At 35.6% G+C, this 21014-nt stretch overlaps 1 protein-coding gene across 2 annotated transcripts; it reads right to left on the bottom strand.

The window, feature by feature from the left end:
* Positions 1-1159: 1159 nt before the first annotated feature.
* Positions 1160-11508, bottom strand: LOC137403854 (mesoderm-specific transcript homolog protein-like). 2 transcript variants are annotated; one of them, XM_068089941.1, is made up of 9 exons: positions 11377-11508; positions 7656-7829; positions 7363-7448; positions 6929-7006; positions 6475-6605; positions 4782-4837; positions 4109-4220; positions 2050-2289; positions 1160-1425 (listed from the first exon to the last, which is right to left on the bottom strand). In XM_068089941.1, the coding sequence occupies exons 2-9, from the start codon at positions 7825-7827 to the stop codon at positions 1305-1307; spliced, it is 996 nt and encodes a 331-aa protein (XP_067946042.1). In that variant the 5' UTR covers positions 7828-7829; positions 11377-11508; the 3' UTR covers positions 1160-1304. The 2 variants fall into 2 exon arrangements, with proteins under 2 accessions (XP_067946042.1, XP_067946052.1); XM_068089951.1 differs by lacking the exon at positions 7656-7829 and having other exon boundaries at positions 11377-11449.
* Positions 11509-21014: the final 9506 nt, after the last annotated feature.

Here is a 21014-nt window from a genome sequence, read left to right as displayed (position 1 = left end):
CTCTGGCCAGGTAACAGAAAGCCCATTCAGTTCACAAGCAGCATACTCTGGATGATGTGTATTAAGAGTGTCGGGTTAAGGGGCATTTGCATGGTATTGGACATTTATATAGTAACTTGCGCTGGCTGCGCACTACGCAATGAGTCCAACATTCAAACATATTTTGAGACAATTCTATCTGTTAAACTGTATCGCAAATATTTAACTTATAATATCAACATGAAGTTTTATACTTTTGGACCGCGAGTACCTAAATGACACAAGCCTAGCAAACATTTGTTTGCATGTACTGTCAAATATTCTTGAAAGATTTTGACAAATTTAAATCTTTCGCAGTACAATGGTCAAATGCATGCAATAGAATGAGTGGACAAGAGGTCAAGGTAAATTATATAGGTATATTTTGAGTATACTTAATCATTAGAATTTTGATAAATTATTTTCCCTCTTTCGTGGCAGGATGTGATTCTGCTGTTACATTTATTTTGTATCCCAAACAATGATATTTAACTTGTAGACACAAGAACTAACATCACTGTGACTTCTTCTCTGACCACAATGATAACATTTCCCAACACGACTGTCGGTAGCATGGAACAAATAGTGGAAGATATTGCAGAGGCAGTTGCATTTATTCTTCAATTTGATGACAGCTCTAAGATATCCATGCCAGGTAAAACTTCTACCATTAGCTTCTAGAGTAACTTTGGTATCTCATATAGACACACAACTCGTTGATTGACGTGGCGAGAGTTAAATTTGCGATCACCTCTCTAGCTATTTTTCAACCCATCCATAATCTAACGTATATATTTTTAAACATGCACACAAGCTCTCATGTTGATGTTTTGTAGAAGAAGTGGTTCACGCGTTCAGAACTCTAAGACCTGACATGGCTGATGACCTCGTGGCCAATAAACCGGATGGGAGATTATCTAACTACTTTAGACAGCCATTAGGTACCACTAGTAGCCAACGAACTAGTTCCATCTCGACATACAATGGTCCTGTCACCCGCTCGGCCACCAACTCTCTCCCAAACAAACCTATCCGCTTCGCTCATGCCAAGACAATCAGACTAAAGTTCTCCAAGGCGATGAACCGGTGAAGAGTGACTCGACTGGCCACAAAGGAGATCTTACTAGAGGATTTGTAAAAGTCCAAAGTATCAAATGACATTTAATAGAAATGAGGATTGTAAAACATGATTTGCACCATAGCCACAAGCAAACAACTAAATACTATAGAATTATGCATGATGAAGTGTAAAAAAGTATTACATCTATCAACATAGACAGTAGACATCAAAGATTTGAAGCTACAAATTGAAGGTAGAGTTTAGTGACTGTCTCGCTGTCTTCCCACTGAGGATAGTGACCAACTCCTTCCACTAGCACATCTATGCTGCCGTTCACAATCTCTCGCCTGCAGAAGCACACAGAAATGTTGACAGTTTGTGGCTAACCTAAACAAACATGTAGCTAGCTGTTGTTCATTATTAATTCATTTGATGAGTCTTACACCCTGTCCTGTTCCAGATTTCAAGCAAATTGACCATTGCATAATGGCTTTGAAATTTTGAAATTAGTTTGAAATTATTTAATGTCTTGATGACTTCTTTGTAAAATACTTTATGCACTAGAATATGTCTCGTTGTATTCAAAGTATTGAGAATGACAAAACCAAATATGTTTTCTTTCTATCAATTTTCATTTATATACAACCACAAAAGCCCAAAACTTGGCTAAATGTAAAATCTCTCAGTTGAGGACCTAACTATACATGAACAAGTCTTGTCAACGCCATTTTAATTTAGGTAAATGTTTTCATTAAGAGAGTTCAGATATGCTAATATAAAACAATTGTCAAGTACAAAGAGGCAATAACTTCTTGTTAGTGTGTCGCTAGATAATTATGGTGCAATTACAGCACAAATGCATCATGTAGTGCCATGTGTGTTCCATCAGAGTCCAGCAAAACAGCTATTTGCATAGCAAGAGTTTTCTCATCCACAAGAGACAAAAGGAAAGCATCGCTTGAAGAACTTACTTGTAAAAGTCTATGAAACCAGATGGGTTGACTGGGTCTGCTGGTCCATAGATGACATGAATTGGTGCAATGCTGTCCTGTAGTGCTTTTCGCCATCTCGTGTTATGTAGACTCCTCTCACCGATGTACCCCAACAACGCTGCCATGCTTTTGTAGCCTTCTTTGTGGCAAGCACCGCACCAAAAGTCATACAAGTCTTCCTCACTTGGCTGGCTATTTGGGCCAAACACATCTGATAGCCTGTTAGATGCAAACAAATCTGTGATGTTAGCAACTCCCTGACAAGAATAGGTATGCAACATGACCTTCTGTACCATCTAGGCACCCTATGGTTCTCTTGTAACCTACGTTCCTATCAAATACCCGAAATTTATTTGGTCACACGCATAGCTCATGCTCAACAGATTGAGTCAGACCTCTTATCTCAGTTACATTTAATTTACTATTTTCACAAGCATTGATATACTCATAGAATGCATCACATATCATATAGAGCATTTTACCTGCTTGTGATACTACAGAGCCTTACAAAACACATATCTGCACAATTTCCCTGTATAAATAAACATATGAGAATGGATATAACAATTAAAACTGTGGGAACCGATGTACTACACAAAACTGGGCATTAAAAAACTTGCATGTGAAAGTCTCACTTTATAAAAAAAGCAAAATATGACTTGCAATGCTCCAATAGAAACTAGCTCGCCATTTATAACTGCATTTAATACAATGGAATTACTCAAGCGACAGCTGGTAATTCCTATTAGTTGCAGTACCTTGTTTCAAACATTCAAAAAACTCTGCAGAAACTAAAAAGTTGGAAAGTAATTCCCATAGAATACACGCACATAGGAATATGCACATGGGAATATGCACATAGGAACTCAATGTACAAATGGGAATAATTCCCATTGTACATTGAATCTGTGCAGCATTATAAAGCATAAATTTAAATTATCATCAGTTGGCCGAGTTCTTTGCAAACTGTATGATGAAGCAACAGATTAAAAAGTAATCTTTCTGTATTTCGAGTGCATTTTATAAAAGTCTTAAATTTATTACTCTCATTGAATTCTTAAGGAGTATCATTGAAAAATGATGAAAAATATCTCTCCAGTCACAAAGGAACACATAACTTGTGGCAAAGTTTATTATTCTTTTCATACTACTCAGTACTCCTGTCTCTCAACAGACTACTAAGTACTCATGTCTCTCAACAGACTACTCAGTACTCATGTCTCTCAACAGACTACTAAGTACTCATGTCTCTCAACAGACTACTAAGTACTCATGTCTCTCAACAGACTATTCAGTACTTATGTCTCTCAACAGACTGCTCAGTACTCATGTCTCTCGACAGACTACTCAGTACTCATGTCTCTCGACAGACTACTCAGTACTCATGTCTCTCAACAGACTACTCAGTACTCATGCCTCTCAACAGACTACTCAGTACTCATGTCTCTCAACAGACTACTCAGTACTCATGTCTCTCAACAGACTATTCAGTACACATGTCTTTCTGCAGACTACTCAGTACACATGTCTCTCAACAGACTACTCAGTACAGATGTCTCTCCACAGACTCCTCAGTACTCATGTCTCTCAACAGACTATTCAGTACTCATGTCTCTCAACAGACTACTCAGTACACATGTCTCTCTACAGACTACTCAGTACTCATGTCTCTCAACAGACTACTCAGTACTCATGTCTCTCAAAGTTACGACGCGATTAGTTCATTACTTTTCTTATCACAAGTAGTCTAATCAATATTTTTATCTCAAATGGTCTATCATTGTTCCTATCGTACATGGTTTATAAAAAATCAGACTCGTTTCTCCTAAATTGCATGCATCTCATACATCGATATGCTGTTATTGCATGTAAAAACAGGGAGAATTAGTTTGGTTGCACTGTGCATGTCTAGTTACTGTTACTGCTATCATCATATTGCATCAGCACTAAAGCTGTATTTTTTTAATTAGATGAGAATGTCAGCTCAAAACCAGAGCTGAGTGAAAAGCGTGTACTACTAGGTACTACTACTGCTTACCCCCTTCCAAATATATATCTGTTAGAGAGAAGAGAGAGAATGTCACCAGCCAGCGGTGATGCAGTCAGTAAGTTTTGTATTGGCCTAGGAAAGTTTGTTTCCTTGAACATGCCTACAAAATACAGCGCTTACCGAAGCTGCATTTCCACTATAATAGTGATTATTAATGAAAACATGGTATGAAATAGTGATTTAATGCTAAAGCCCGTTACTCTCCGTATATGATTTACTAAACAAGACTTTGGATCATGCTTCATTGTTCAATACTGCTTGCAATCCTGCTCCAACAGTCTTTAAATGCATTACTTTCATTGTTTTTTGAAATAACATTAAAAAGTTTTTATTGTATTTGAAAGTTTGTTTTACCACAATAAGGTTGAAATAATTTTGATGTAGACAGTCACTAATAATGTGGTACTTGAAAAACAAATGCAGTCTGAAAGCTATAGTAAACAATGCTTCAGTTTTTTTCCCATCACCTTCTATGACACTGACAATGTATTTACTGAAATTATCAAATCAGCAACTAAGCTAAGAAGTTTTACGATCTTACTAATAACTAATGCTGGAAGCTCTTTCCTCCTCTATGCCTCACTGAAAAATCTCAAACCCTTACCGCACTTAACACTTGGAAACACAAAATTTATCTAAAAAAGAGCCAAGTTTTACTTGCCTCCATTCAGTAAGCAAGCACTTCTGATTTCATACGCTGTTTCACCATTGTTGTGTCTACAACATGAAAGTGGCTTGAACAGTGATGTAATATCAAATGTGGCGAGAAGGCAAGATGCAGCATAGATTGAAAATGGGTGGAAATGCAAAAAGCAATGCTTTCTCCTGATTTGTTAAGATGTAACTAGAATATTTTGATCAGAAGTGATACACACAGACTGTTGATCAGAAGTGATACAGACAGCCTGTTAATCAGAAGTGATACAGACAGACTGTTGATCAGAGGTGACGCAGACAGACTGTTGATCAGAGGTGACACAGACAGCCTGTTGATCAGAAGTGACCCAGACAGATTGTTGATCATAGGTGATACAGACAGCCTGTTGATCAGAGGTGACACAGACAGACTGTTGATCAGAGGTGACACAGACAGATTGTTGATCAGAAGTGATACAGACAGATTGTTGATCAGAGGTGACACAGACAGCCTGTTGATCAGAGGTGTCACAGAGAGACTGTTGATCAGAGGTGATACAGACACATTGTTGATCAGAGATGACACAGACAGCCTGTTGATCAGAGGTGACACAGACAGACTGTTGATCAGAGGTGATACAGACACATTGTTGATCAGAGATGACACAGACAGCCTGTTGATCAGAGGTGACACAGACAGACTGTTGATCAGAAGTGATACAGACAGATTGTTGATCAGAGGTGACACAGACAGCCTGTTGATCAGAGGTGACACAGACAGACTGTTGATCAGAGGTGATACAGACAGACTGTTGATCAGAGGTGATACAGACACATTGTTGATCAGAGATGACACAGACAGCCTGTTGATCAGAGGTGACACAGACAGACTGTTGATCAGAAGTGATACAGACAGATTGTTGATCAGAGGTGACACAGACAGCCTGTTGATCAGAGGTGACACAGACAGACTGTTGATCAGAGGTGACACAGACAGACTGTTGATCAGAGGTGATACAGACACATTGTTGATCAGAGATGACGCAAATTGCCTGTTTATTAGTGTTGTTATTTTCAAGTTTGAAACATTATATAAACACACTAGCCTGTCTGTATCTAACACTTTTGTTTGTAAGTTATGGTTAATTTTTTTAAACACTTCCACACAAACTTTGCTGCAATAGTTGTTGTCTATAAGATAATGAAAAAGTTTGCTGCACTCTGGGATTTTACATCACATCTATGATAAAAAACAGGAGCCAGTTCACAACAAGCAAGCAAATACACTAAAGAAATATTGCAGGAAACTTTAAAATTTTTCAATTTCTGTCGAAATAACTGAGTTATCTTTGGCCATTCGTAAAGAATAGTTTACTGCATAATTATTCTGCAACAAATATAGATTACAGATTTAAAACAAATGGAAGCAAACAATTAAAAACCCATTTATGAAACAAGAGCTACCTTATAATATTATAGCTAGGCATAGGATTACCATGCAACAATCAAAAGCAACTATCATAGTTGCACTACCATAGTTGCACACATACATGTACATGTATGTTAGGCATTCTGAATGCCTATGATGCACACTTCTGTGGTTCAGCATAGCCGCAAAATTTTGTGGAAGTATTGTAACATAAAAACACATAACTAAATACAAGTCAAACAAAACTATTACATCTACACTGACCTATGCATTGCTGATTTGCTATTACCTTGCCAACAGCTCCTGTGCAACTGAGTCACCATAATCATGAGACAGTATGTGGAAGCTATCCACTTGCAACATTTTTAACAAATCTGTGACTAAATTTGCTTGTTCTATCAAACTATAGTGATGTCCGATCTACAAACAAAACAAAAATGTAGGTATGACTCACGTGGGAATTTGAGAGTACAATAAAATCATGCATGTAGGTTTCACCAAAGTATAGCATGTCACTGATGTCACTGCAGAGCTACCATTGTACAAGGCAAACAGTCGGCGTGATACTGGCAGATCATCAAAAGCAGGACGGTGTCAGCAGGAAGTAAACGCTCTGCTTAAACATGAACAAGCAAATAATTCCTAACCAAAAAAGAAAAAGATGGTAGACAACTCTTAACCAAGAAAGATTGAAGATAATTCCTAACCAAGAAAGAAAGTAGAAAAGAGGGTAGATAACTTACAGGCTTGTCACTCATGCCATAACCAAGAAAGTCTACAGCAATTACTCTGTTAAAATTCTTAGTCAGGGCTGGCCACATCTGCAACATGGAAATTTCAATGAGCTTCTCTATGCCTACATAAACACCAGCAAAATGTGTCAAAAAAACCGATTAAAGGTGAGATTTTCTAAAATCTCCTTTATAGACTATATACAAAGCCTGGATATGACAGTCAGACTTCCTGTTCAACTAAATCTAGCCGAGAATAAGCCCTATAGAAGAAGCGCAAGTGAAATGTATAGAAGCAGTAGTGCAACTGAGCAGTATAGAAGCAATAGAGGCGGAATAGAGCGGTATAGAGGCATACTCTTTTAGAGTCTGGTGTCTAAAAACTTCATCTCCAGGCTTAGAATAATCTAAATAGTAAGAAATCTTCATATCACACATTATAGCACCTTTATCCAGTCAAAGCTCATCGTTGGAAATCCATGAAGAAGCAAAATTGTTCCGGATAATTCAAGCTTGCCTTCTCCATACGCGTCTAAAAAAGAAAAAAATTTAGTTTGTTCTCTTTTGAGAACACAATTTGAGAGTTACTACTATTTTTCAACTCTTTGTATAACATTCTCATAACAACATCGACACTTCTTGCTTGAATGCTAGTATATAATCTACAGTTTAGAGAACTGTGACAGAGTATATACAGACTAGTAGTTTCAGTCAACGCAGAGACGATTAGCTTATAAACCTTTATAGAATATTTTTCTTCCTCGAGTTGTAAAATATGATGAGTCAGTTTTCACCCACTCTCTGAGTCTTTGTGATGGAGGAGGACACGCCCAGCCAATGTAGGTTGCAAAAGCAATAGCTAGAATGCCAATCGTTATGGTGATTGCTGGACAGGATGACTTAGCAGCCATTCCTAAAAACCCGACAATATATCAGTCCGTGATAGTCAGTGAACAATGAACAAACGAAGGCGAGTTTTATTCTAAATGCTAAAAAATTACAAAAACTCCCATAAGATCATGATTGTTGTGAAGAATATTTTAATGAAAACTGCAGCAGACTGCTAGTGAGGAAGAAATATTGTGCCGAAAAAGTCTCTATCAACAAACTCTACACTGTTATTGCGTGTGTGCGTGCGCGCGTGTGTGTAGGTGCGTCTGTTAGCCTGCGTGAACGCCATGCATTTCTACACCTTTTGGGTGATTTCGTCCATACTTCATAATGCTCTGTACCTTCCACCAGGTCACTAAGAGCATCTGATTTCAAAAGTTCGTCTGTTTCTTGAGAGCCAGCCTCTTATACACCCATCAGATTAGAAACTCGAGAATATACCTTCACACGCATTAAGGGCAATTACCCTCAATGAATTTGCTCATGGATTGTCATTATGATAGCGGTGTAGCAATTTATGTTGAACATTACAAACTGCAGGGTGAATGCTAGTAAGCAATAAGAGTTACCTTGGAGAAATGTGAAGGGAAATGTAAGGAAATAAATTTGTACGTGGAGCAACTTACTCCAATTTACACTGGATAAAGTTTTACCTACTCAATTGTTTGCTACTCAATTTGTAGCGACTATAGTCAACCAATATATATATATATATATATAGCCGTATATATATATACATGTATATATACATGTATATATACATGTATATATATATATATACATGTATATATATACATGTATATACATGTATATATATATATATATATATACATGTATATATATACATGTATATACGTATATACATGTATATATATGTATATACGTATATACATGTATATATATACATGTATACATACATGTATATATATATACATGTATATATATATATACATGTATGTATATATATATACATGTATATATATATACATGTATATATATATATACATGTATGCATATATATATATATATATATATATATATATATATATATATATATATATATACATGTATGTATATATATATATATACATGTATGTATATATATATATATATATATATACAAAGACGGAAAAAGATTTTAGCAACAGTTTATTACTTAAAGTTTCATGATGCAAAATGATGTTAAGTTTGCACCAATCTTCAGATAAAAAATTGCATGACATAAACACAAAACCAAGAATACACTAAGAACACCAAAATGAAGAGTTACCTGTATAAGTACAAAGACGGAAAAAGATTTTAGCAACAGTTTATGACTAAAAGTTTCATACTGCATGCAGTAATCATCAGATGCTAATGTGAAGTGCTTGTGTATAATACTTGGTCAAATCAAGTATAAAAGCCTAACTATTAAATTGGTTAATTGGTGAGCTTAGCCTTAGATAGGTAAAATTTGGTGGTGTGTCTACAGGATGTTACTATATCACTTCTCTGATTCAGGGTAGCCATGCGAGGTTGGAAAATTATAAAGTACTTTTTAGTTAAGCATAGATTGCACTTCGAAACACCATTCTGAGAGGCCTTAGCTCTTGTTATTACTCTCCAATCAATACTAAAATCTTTTCCCTCGTCTTTTAATTGCCATATATATCTGCTTAATTTGGTGGTCTTTCTCTTGTCACTAATACCGAAGGATGTTTTGTGGTTGTTGAATCTGTCCTTAAATTGCCTCTCCGTCAATCCGATGTATGTTTGACTGCTTCTGCCGTCTGTGTCAACTGTTGCCTGGTAAATAATAGAACTCGTGAGACACTGACCATTTAAAGGGCATTCGTTACGATTTCGGCAATTGCATTTTCTGCTGCTTTCGTCTGTCGAAAAGTTCGCTAACAATTTGTTGTTGTGCTTGTCTATAATTGATTTTAAATTAGGCATACAGCTGTAGCTAACTTTCACAGTATTTCGGTTAAAGATTTTGTTTAACTTATTGTTCTTAGGAAATAATCTTTTGATTAGCAGTAGGAATTGCCTTCCGATGTTAGTGGCAACATTTTCGCTATATGGAGGGTTATACCATAATACGTTACGTTTCCGACTATTCCTACTGTCAGTGGTATTAGTATTGTCCTGCTCGTATCTCAGCTGGTAGTCATAGCCGCTTCTTGATAGTGATTCCTGGAAAGGCTCAATTTCTCTATTAAAAGTGGCCTTGCTGGACGATATTGTGCACAGTCTCTTGTTAATTGATTTTGGGATGTTATGTATAATGGCTGGAGGGTGGTTAGATTTCCTATGCACATATTGCACAGCATTGCTTGGCTTTCTATAAGGCGCGTGTTCGCCGTTGTTCAGGTTCAGTGTAGTATCCAAGTAGTTTACTATTTTCAAGTTGGCCTCTATTGTTACTCTAAGAGCTAAGGCCTCTCAGAATGGTGTTTCGAAGTGCAATCTATGCTTAACTGAAAAGTACTTTATAATTTTCCAACCTCGCATGGCTACCCTGAATCAGAGAAGTGATATAGTAACATCCTGTAGACACGCCACCAAATTTTACCTATCTAAGGCTAAGCTCACCAATTAACCAATTTAATAGTTAGGCTTTTATACTTGATTTGACCAAGTATTATACACAAGCACTTCACATTAGCATCTGATGATTACTGCATGCAGTATGAAACTTTTAGTCATAAACTGTTGCTAAAATCTTTTTCCGTCTTTGTACTTATACAGGTAACTCTTCATTTTGGTGTTCTTAGTGTATTCTTGGTTTTGTGTTTATGTCATACAATTTTTTATCTGAAGATTGGTGCAAACTTAACATCATTTTGCATCATGAAACTTTAAGTAATAAACTGTTGCTAAAATCTTTTTCCGTCTTTGTACTTATACAGGCTCGGTGGACCACTTTGAGCACTATATCAGTGAAGTCTCAACCATTATCTGTATATATATATATATATATATATATATATATATATATATATATTGGTTGACTATAGTAGCTAGCAAACAACTTACTTTTGCAAATATTGACAAGTTTCAGCTGCTTGATACACATATATGTAAATGCAATGAATTTGTTCTTTTTAAACAAGCGATCAAATTAATTGTAATACTCTCAATACAGAAAACTTGTTTCTTTTTGTTCCACTGATCATTTAATATAAGTACATTCTATAAACTAGCCAAATATCGACATAACAAGGACGCGACAATGCATGTTAAGGAGGCTTCTAGTAGCAAATCATTCAATATATGTTACGTACAACAGAGCTAGTTGTATCGTAACATAGGTAACTTCATCGTCTACGATCATATATTTAAATATGACTTTGCATAGCAACCAAGTTAAAATTTTAAAGCAGAAATAGTGGCACCTTGACAAAATCTTCAAGGAAATGCTAGCAAGAACACAGAGCGCGTGTAATGCTAGTAACGAAGCGATATTCCATATTTAGCTAGTCACAATTGACGCCTTTTGTCATTTGACTAATTGAAATGTGTGTAATAAGTTCAGTAACTACAAAAATGAAGTTAATACATCTGTGACCATTTTTCTGATAACAAACCTAGCAATTCGTTTCCTAGTGTCTTTATACTGCGAGTCTATCAAAAAATCCAACGCCCCTCTCGGATTTGCGAGCATAACCTTTAAGCTTTGTATTAAACTAAACTTTTTGCAACAATATTTTTGATATTATTGTTGTTTGAAATTTTTAAAACTGAATTCAAACTTTACTAATAAAAATAATTTTAAGCGAGTAGTTTTCAAATTGTTTTCCAATTGCTTTGCAAAATATAAAAACAAGTTTCTTGTCTTTGCGATTGGGCTACTACAGATTTGGGCTACGATATAGCTCTATGAGAAAAGTTACACGCAAAGAAAGGACAACTCACCAACGTAAAGGTTTAACCAAATGTTACCACACGTGGAGGTAGCTGGTAACGGTACATCAATTAACATACCACAAAACTTTAAAGTGTGCTAAAAAAGTTTTAATAATTTATTAACTCAACAAAAATAATACAAACAGATAATTAGCAAACTAGAAGTTATCTACTCTGTGGACATTATACCAATTCTGTTTAGAAACGCATTTCCTATGCTAGTAGATGTTTTTAGGTCAGCATGTATTGCACTGAGCATACCTAGTCAGCAGCAGCTCTTTTTTTGAAAAAAAACTTGAAAACTATTTCTACACTGTAATTACTATGAAAAAGTATGTGAACAAAGCATTCATGTTATGAGCACCGGAACAGTTACACAGTAAGATTCCTCGCAACTTGATGGAGCACAATGACTTCTCTTTTGGTTGTCAGTATGTTTGAGTGTTCATGCTGGCTAAATTCTTATCATGCATATTTCTAAACAGCCGTTTGTGCTTTTAAAATCGTGGTACGTATGAGAACTGTAAACTGCCTCTGCTATGTGTTGTTGTGCTCACAGCACAGCGGTAAAATTTCATAATTGATGACTTATCAAATATGAATAGACAATTCAGCATAAAACATTTGATATATGCAATCCGATTTTTTTCAATGCTCTGTGGCACAAAGTAACAACTTATAGTTAACAGCAGTAGTAAATCGGCAGCTTAGGCCAGCATACACGCGATGCAATTTACCAAACCTGATGCATTCACAAATGTGCAAACTTACCTGGTCTGAAAAACTGCAAAATGTATAACATGTAAGGAATGTGATCAATTTTGCCTTCAAATAGACTCAAGTTGGCCTGCAAGAATTGTTTTGTCCTGTGAGCTAATAGTTAACATCTGCATGAGAGCGTTTGAAGATGCTTGTTGTTGAGGTGAAGGTAGTATAGTAGTATATATATAGTAGGCCATATATGCATATAAATCAGAAGAGTCAGAATTACTTTACATCCTTTTGACAGCAAATGTTGAGTGACCCTATAATGAGCGGCGTGTCAAAAATATTTTCATGCAAGGAATGTTTTATGGTTACACATTGTGTTGGGTTGCACTAAACTCAACAAGGCATCAGTTTTTGTTTCTACAAGAAAAAATCTCAAACTGACATTCGAATACTACAAACCTTTTGCAATGGGCTTGACTTATAAATTAGAATCTACAGTATCTTACAAACACAACAATAAATTATAACTGGAGATAATCATAAAATGACCCTTGTCAGGTTCCTGCAAATCTTAAACCTTCAACATAAATTGGAATTAGCTTAGAATGATAAGGTGTAATATACATGTAAGGAGAAATACTGTCAAATATATCATGGTAAGTGACCAGAACTGCGGAGGATATAATCTCTACAATAAAACTACCTGTCACCAAAATTGTCAATATACCGTAAAACCTCTAACTGAATGCTATGCGCTCTATTTTTTAACCCTTCCTCAATAGTGGCGCTCAAATAGATTTGGCGTTCAATTAGAGGTGGCGTTCAATTAAAGGCTTTAAGGTATTTGGATCTTATTTTTGTCTCATGTTTTGTCTCAGTGGCAAGATGCTCTGTTTCTACTTGACACAGTGGTACACTATAGCCAAGATTTAAATGAACAAACTCCATTTACTTTGAGCTAATAAAGACAAAGATCAAGACAATTTAAGAGTGAGTTTATAGCATGCTAGTCTTAACCATAGAAAACAGATAGAACTCAATTGGATGTTGGAGTATTCGCTATGAGCTGGCCCAGTGAGGTGTAAAACGATTGAGGTATAAAACCATCATACCATCAGCCATAGCATTCAAACATTAGGTATGGTTTTATTTTACTTATATGTAGGCATGATATATGCCTTGTCACAACAGTAGATGTGGTATTTGCGAGCTCTACACATAGAAGAGTTTCTCCTCTATAAATAACAAAGGGCCTAAATACAGGGTATGAAACTGACAACTATTGAATTTGCAAAGCCACAATGTCAAACCTCACAGTTTCAAATGTGAATAAAATTAAATACACAAGTCAAATCTTTTGCACAAGGGAAGCTGACTGAAATGGTACTCAGCAAATAAAACAATGTCTGAACAGGCTCTAATTACAGTTGCACCATTGAAATGATCAAACATGAAGGGGATTACTAAAACATATTGAGGTTCAACTTTGAGGTGATATAAAAAATATTGATTTAAAAAGGCAAGTTAAAACAGAACTCTGCAGATTTCTCATCTGAAGACTCCTCCATAAATTTTAACATCGATTAGGAAGGAAAGCAGAAGTAGATGATGTCAGAAAACTTGAAATGACAACAAAGAATGCAAGGTCATCGTGTTTTAGCCAAAGTGCTTCTACACTGATAAGGAGTAAATAATAAACCCATAAGCCCAATTAACAATTCTTCTGTCGATCGCTTCAGCTTTGTTGATGTTCTCTTTTCGAGAAAGATATCATGTTACAGATGTATATGCCAAACACATCTAGAGACATCAAAAACTTCCATGTAAAATTTCCATTTTTGAGGGAGTACATCGGCATACATTGGTTGTCTTTCTAGTGATTCGATTGAGTTGATTGTGCAAGTCATCAATAGACATGTAGATTTTACTAATTTTCATGTTATTGTAATTAAATGAGACAGCATTATTCTGTTCCCAAAAACATGTAATTGGCACAAAAAGATGTGCGTTTAATTAGCTATTATAGATAGATATTTAATGGTACTCTATCAGTTTTTTAAGAATGTCTTTAAAGGTTTTACAACGATATATGGCTCCTCCAGAATTCATACAACTAAGTCAAAAGCAAAATATTATAATATGGATGGAAATTCCACATATCATTTATCAATACCAACAGGAAAAAGGGCTGGTTAATGAATTTTGCGTCTGATGAAACTCAAGTAAATGCTAGGTGTTTGAGCCAGTTGAATGTGTCCAGTCTTAAGACAAAAAATAGTTCATAAATAAGCTTCGTGTGGAATATCAAATCAGACCGGTTATCAGAATTTTAGCAAGCCTGATTATCTTTGACTAAGTGATACTCTAGCTATAATTAAAATTTCTTATTTCTACGCCTCAAAACTGTTCTATTTTGATAAAGTTGAAAAAATACATGTACTACATACCATAATTTATGATCAATTGCTGTTCATGGTGTTATTATTTTCTAGTTGTTAGTTTTTCCTTTGGAAACTCCCAGAAGGGATAAAAAGATGAGAAAGACTCCTGTATTATTAGAAAAACACAAGTTTTCTTTGCTTTTTTCTTTTCATTGCATAACAAACGTTACACTTCAGTTTTTCTGTAAGAGCAGTTATGAAACAGTTTTACTCTTATGGTTCTCGTAAAAAAATGAGTTGTAATATACCGTTCTACTTATTGCGAGTAAACGGAAAAATTGACATTGTCTTGTATTATAAGAACGATCAGCCTTGTCAATCACTACCAATACTCTCGTGAAAAGATTATGCCTAATTAATTTTCTCCTTGTAGTGAACCAATACCTGTATCTGGTCTAAGTTTTGAGAAGCTAAAAATCTTTTGAACGTCGGAGATAAACTTGAAAGTCTAGTTTTAGATTTTTTCAATTTATTTTCAAGAGTAAGATCCCACTTTTGACACCCATATTTTAGTCCAGATCTCACTAGGGTCTTGTAAGCAGCAAGCTTAGCTTTCATATCTGCTATTTTCAATTGTCTTCACAGCATTGCCAGAGTTCTAAATGCTTTGCTTGCAATATTGTCAACAGGTTTAGTAAAAGAGATACTGTACTAAAACCCTACACCTAAATACTGGTAGCTGTGAAAATTGGTGTCATCCATTCCCTTTATTTGATAATAGATTGATGAGTTCTTTTCTCCTACAGTAGGTATTGAACATTTGCTTATTGGAAAACAGTTGCCAGTCTTGGGCCCACTCTTCTAGGGTGGTTAAACCATTTTTCAGAACATGCTGCTGTTATCCAACATCGTAGATTTCTGCATCATCTACAAACGATCCACATTGAGAAATAAGTTTTTAGGCAAATTATTAATCTACATACAGTACATATAAATTTCAGGGTTTGTCTGTTGGTTGTTTGTGTGTCCAGGTATAGCATTAAAGTATTAAGAACGAAACTCAGCTTCATTCTGGATTTGAACTCAGAACTTCCTGGTTTGAAGATTGGCGTGCTAAACCACTAGACCATGAGTCAGCAACCAGCGGCCCCGAAGCCACATGCGGCTGTTTCATCCCCTCACTGCGGCTCTCTGTGACTTTGGATTTCTTTCCTTTTTTCACCATATGCTGAGTAATTCATGAAAATATAGAAGTTTTATCACTAGATTTTGTAATATAATTTAAAAAACTGTAATTATGGTGATAAATCAAACACTGTCGCTTGTTGTGTGTCATTATTTATGCGCCAATAAAACCCCAAAAATTACCCCAGCCGGCACGACAACTTTTTGTTTTTTTACCCCAGGTAGGCAAACTATGGCGAGTACTAAGAAAAAAAAAGTGACCAAGGAAAATTGAGGAAATTAGTCAAAAGCCAGGCAATTAGCTGGCTAATAAACACTAGAGAAGTTTAAGAACCGATACCTGAAGGAAACCAGATGATACGCACTATATATATATATATGTGTTGCACTAGAGTCATGACTCTCAACAACAATTGTTTGCTTCCTGTCTGTCAAAAATGCTATTATCCATGAAACCAACTGATCACTGATGCCATATCATTGTAGCATAGTCCATATCCACAATCAGCTTTCGGTGATTAACTGAGTCAAAAGCTTCAAAGAATAATGATATTAGTGATCAGTTTTTTCTCAAAATATATGGCTAGATCACTGTAGAGACTTACTAGCTGAATCTCGCAAAATCTGTCTTTTTTAAAGCCATACTGGTTTTCTACAAAATCTTGTTGCCTTCAAAAAAACTATGCAGTCTACTGGATATTACATGCTTAAGCATTTTACATGAAATACAAGTTAGGGATATCGGTCGATAGTTTATAGGAGTGTGTCGGTCCGTTTTTTTTATAAAAAGCTTTCACTTTAGCTTTGCTTCCAAACTATTGAAAGTTTGGGTGTTTGTAATGAAAAGTTGAAAATGTGAGAAGTTGTTTTTTATAAAATAGCGGAAAAGGTCTTAATCATTACCCCGGTTATTCAATCCAGACCACAAAATTTACTTGTGTCGATGTTCTAAAAAATTTTTCCAAGCCTGCCTCTGTCAGTTCTAAGCTCATTTGACTTTGGTGATTTGACAAGGGCTCAGAAACAATACACAAACGCCTCGCATTATCAACGTAGGAACTGACTAAAAAATACATTTAGACATTCTGTTGTTTTTATATAGGACAAATTGCTTTTTCTCATAGTTTAAACAAGGAACACTGCTGTTGGTAGTAATCATTTGCCTTTTTTTATAAATTTGTAAAAAGTCTTTGCTGTAGCCATTAAAGGGAAAGTAAACACAATTTACTGGTGAAGGCCAACATTTACCCTACTTGTTTTGTGTAATTTACTACGTTTAGCAAAGAAATCTTTACCGGAAACGGCTTTATTAGGATTCAATGATGGTCCGACGTAAATGCACCAAAATATATTTTCAACTTTGAACTTGCTAAACTAGTAGAAATATCTGCTAAAATTTTGTTTTCTCGTTCAATTAACATAGTATGATGCATTACCAATCATATAAAACAATGTTAAAATTATGTGTTTACTTTGTGGCTTAAACAGTGCAATAGATCTTAAAATCTTGTATTAAGATTCCGTACCGAAGAAGATACGATCTCCCTGCCATTCGCCAGACCGAAACGCAATTCACTAGACCACAGAAATTGAATTGCTACCTTGCCAATATAAGTCAGTTAATGAGAGCAAATACCCAAAAGATTTGCGTATGACGTGGGTCATAGTATAACGTCACGAGAAGCTGTTCGCTCAAATTATTAAACGTACTGGCTGATAGCGCGCAGGCTAATAGCGAGCAACTCTCACTACTTCTCATTGTTTATAAGACAAAACACTTTTCTCTTGATATGTAGTTTGAAAATTAGAATGGCAAATGATGTTATATGTTAAATACAAATCGATTTTCTGTCCAAAGACTTTTCTATTACCTGGGCAAGGCTGGGTAGCACAGCTAGTATCCTACTAAATGACACTGTGTTCTACTCAGGTGCCAGCGCAGGACTACTGTACTAGGATTTTGGACCAAAATGTCAAGCGCACTGAATTATACAACCCCTGGAATGGCCAAGGTCATTTATGCGCGTTACAATTTGAGCGCCATTTTGGTCTATGCTACATGGTCACGCTCCCTTTTATAGTAACCTAGCAACATTGTACAACATTTAATCTCGATGAGCTTGTGGGTGCTTTTATCCGTCCCCAATCTTAATCAACCTATATATCGGAGTCAAGATAAAGATCTACATATTCATTCAACCTATATATCAAAGTCAAGCTAGCTAAAGATCTACAGATTCTAGGCTATAAGTTTTTGTCGTAGATGGCTATTCGCATGGTTTCAACAATAGGCAGACAACTCTATATGGGCTCTATATAATTTGCATTTCTTATCAACAGATGTTTCTACTGGATTTAAGGGTATCATTGGCATCGCTCGCCTTAACAGCCCAGTGAACTTTAGCTTTAAAACTTATTGACTATCTGCTAAGAGATCACAATATGTAGTTGTTTACATCACCAAGAGCAGAAAACTGGCCAAAACTGTTGTATACATTTGACTAAAATCTTGCGACCTACATTGCTTTGTTCGAAAAGTGGTTGGATTGGCCTCGGGCCTAGATTAGCTTTAGCTATTGAGCCAGTAGGTCCCAACACTCAATATATCTTGATTTGTGTTGTATTTACATGTGTTATTCGTTGATATAGACCAAAAGCAAACTATAAATCTTAACTACAGTATGCCTGACCACAAAATTTATTTGTGATTCAGAAAATAAATGATCTATGCATAAAAAATTAACGAGCCAGATGCTCGGATGCTAATACAGTGTCTAATAGCATTGTATATAAAAAGTATATAATAAATTAAACAACTAAATGCCTTCGAACTGTACAAGTTGTATTCATATATAAAGCAAACTATAAATCTTAATTACATTATGCTTGACCATCAAATTTTTTTGATTTGTGATTCAGAAAATAAATGATCTATGCAATAAAAACTTAATGAGCCAGATGCTCTGATGATCCTAATACCTATAACGTCTAATAGCATTATAGTATATATAAATTATATAATAAATTGAACTACGACATGCCTGCAAACTGTACAATTTGTATGCATATACATAGAGAAGCCTTAAAAATAAATACTAACTTAAATCGGCTATAGACAAATTATTTCACAGTGACATAACAGTTCACTGTCCTCTAAATAATATGTTTTTATAGCATTATGTCTGATGTTCACTTTATGTAAATCTAGGTTTCTTAAGTTGGCACAGTGGTGCTGTCTTAAATCAAAGTATGTTTCAACCACTAAAGCTAATAGTGAGAACTAATGATGATTATCAATTCCTACAGAAGTGTCAGTGCAATGTTGGTTTAATTCAAATATATCATAGCGTGCAATCTCTTCTTTTACACACTTCAGAATCTTGGGATATCTTAAGGATTGATTTGCTGATGTAACCGCCATCAGATACTTTTCGGTGCATAAAACAGTTGTTACAACACCATCAGAAGGAGAAATCAAGCCACCATTTTTCTTAACTCTCAACAGAACATGAATATCATTACATTTGCTAACTTCCTTAGACTGAATTAGGGAGAGTCTATGTGGCTCACAACGCAACTTTTCAAGCAGTTTTCAGACAAGCCAACCAGATAAATATACAGCAATGTTACTAAGAACAGGATGTGATGAAATGTTTAGCATTCCTTCGGGAAGCATAGTTTGTCCGTCAATAATATCTTCAACATAATCTTCACTACCAACAGTTGGTGGCACATAGGTAGTAGAAGCTTGTAACAATGCGGTGTCATCCATAGATCTGACACTACCAGTAGCTCCCGGTGTAACACCACATCTTGTAACCAAGCACCTAAAGATATGCTGGAACTGCTAGGTTGTCGTTCCAGCCTCCTGAAATAATAACAGTTATCCTTTGATGTAATTGGAAATAAAATGGAAATGGTGCTAAAATATGGACTGAATAATAATGACTTATCAGTTTTATCGATCATAGACTCATTGAAGTGGGCACTACATAAAATTTAGTTTTTGCTGGAGATCTCCTGCCGCCTGGAAACAGTCCACAAAGTATGCCATCTTTTTGGCTCTTTCTCTTTACTTGGAAGCCTGATGATAAGAAAACTAGGTAATCAAATTATTAAAAAAACATACAGATTAGGATTTGTGGTCTTATAGTCAGTTATAATTAGGGAAAATGTTTATTGACAAAGAAAAAACTGAAAGATTGACCTTCAACCTTTTAGAACAATGTACATTTGATGTACAGGATGTTTTTTGTGTTTTAAAACATTCTTATCAACTAACAGAAGTTTACTTTGTTAAAAAAAAACTTGCTCTAGTGATAATGATAAGGATTGCAGTTACTAACAAAGTGTGTTCCATGTAACTGGCACTCCTGATCTATGAGAACAGTGACTGTTGTTATTTGAATTTAGCAGCACCAGTACTGACCTACTTTGTCTCCTAAACCAGCCAAGATGAATCAACCAGCCGCACAAATTAATTCTAGTAAAAACAGTCAACAATACTGATGTGTAAAATAATAAAAATCAGGTAAAGGTTCACTAAAGGCTGGCTGTGAGTAGTAACAAAAGTAAGCTACTAACCAGCTATTAGCAAGCTACTACTAACTAGTTGCTAGCAAGCTACTACTAACCAGCTACAAGCAAGCTTCTAACCAGCTACCAGCAAGCTTCTAACCATCTGCTAGCAAGCTACTAACCAGCTACTAGCAAACTACTAAACAGCTACTACTAGCAAGCTACTACTAACCAGCTGCTAGCAAGCTACTACTAGCAAGCTACTACTAACCAGCTACTAGCAAGCTTCTTCTAAACAGCTACTTCCTGTACTAGTGCTACTAATGCAGGAATAAAACACTAAACTCACCTGTGAAATGATATATCATTAACCCTCCGTGTTTTAGGGTTGTCGTAGTGATAGCAATTAATGACAACACACTGATTTCCAGCAGATAAATGAGTTTTTTTTCTTGGGATAACTATGATGCGCCATTTTACTAATTAAAGCCGGAAGCCCATGTAGCAGTAATCAAGGTGGCGCT

The sequence above is a fragment of the Watersipora subatra genome, chromosome 1 (assembly GCF_963576615.1).
Source record: "Watersipora subatra chromosome 1, tzWatSuba1.1, whole genome shotgun sequence".
Taxonomy (NCBI): Eukaryota; Metazoa; Bryozoa; class Gymnolaemata; order Cheilostomatida; family Watersiporidae; genus Watersipora; species Watersipora subatra.
The sequence above is the reverse complement of the archived record's forward strand: the minus strand, read 5'-3'. Positions and strand labels throughout refer to the sequence as shown.

Bases quoted from the DNA above. Each gene is read 5' to 3' on its own strand.
- LOC137403854 (XM_068089941.1), bottom strand. From the start codon at position 7,827: ATGGCTGCTAAGTCATCCTGTCCAGCAATCACCATAACGATTGGCATT. The intron at 6,606-6,928 runs GTAAGTTATCTA...TTTTGTTTGTAG, and splicing joins ATGGCATGAGTGACAAGCCT to ATCGGACATCACTATAGTTT. The intron at 2,290-4,108 runs GTAAGCAGTAGT...TGCATCTAACAG, and splicing joins AGATATATATTTGGAAGGGG to GCTATCAGATGTGTTTGGCC.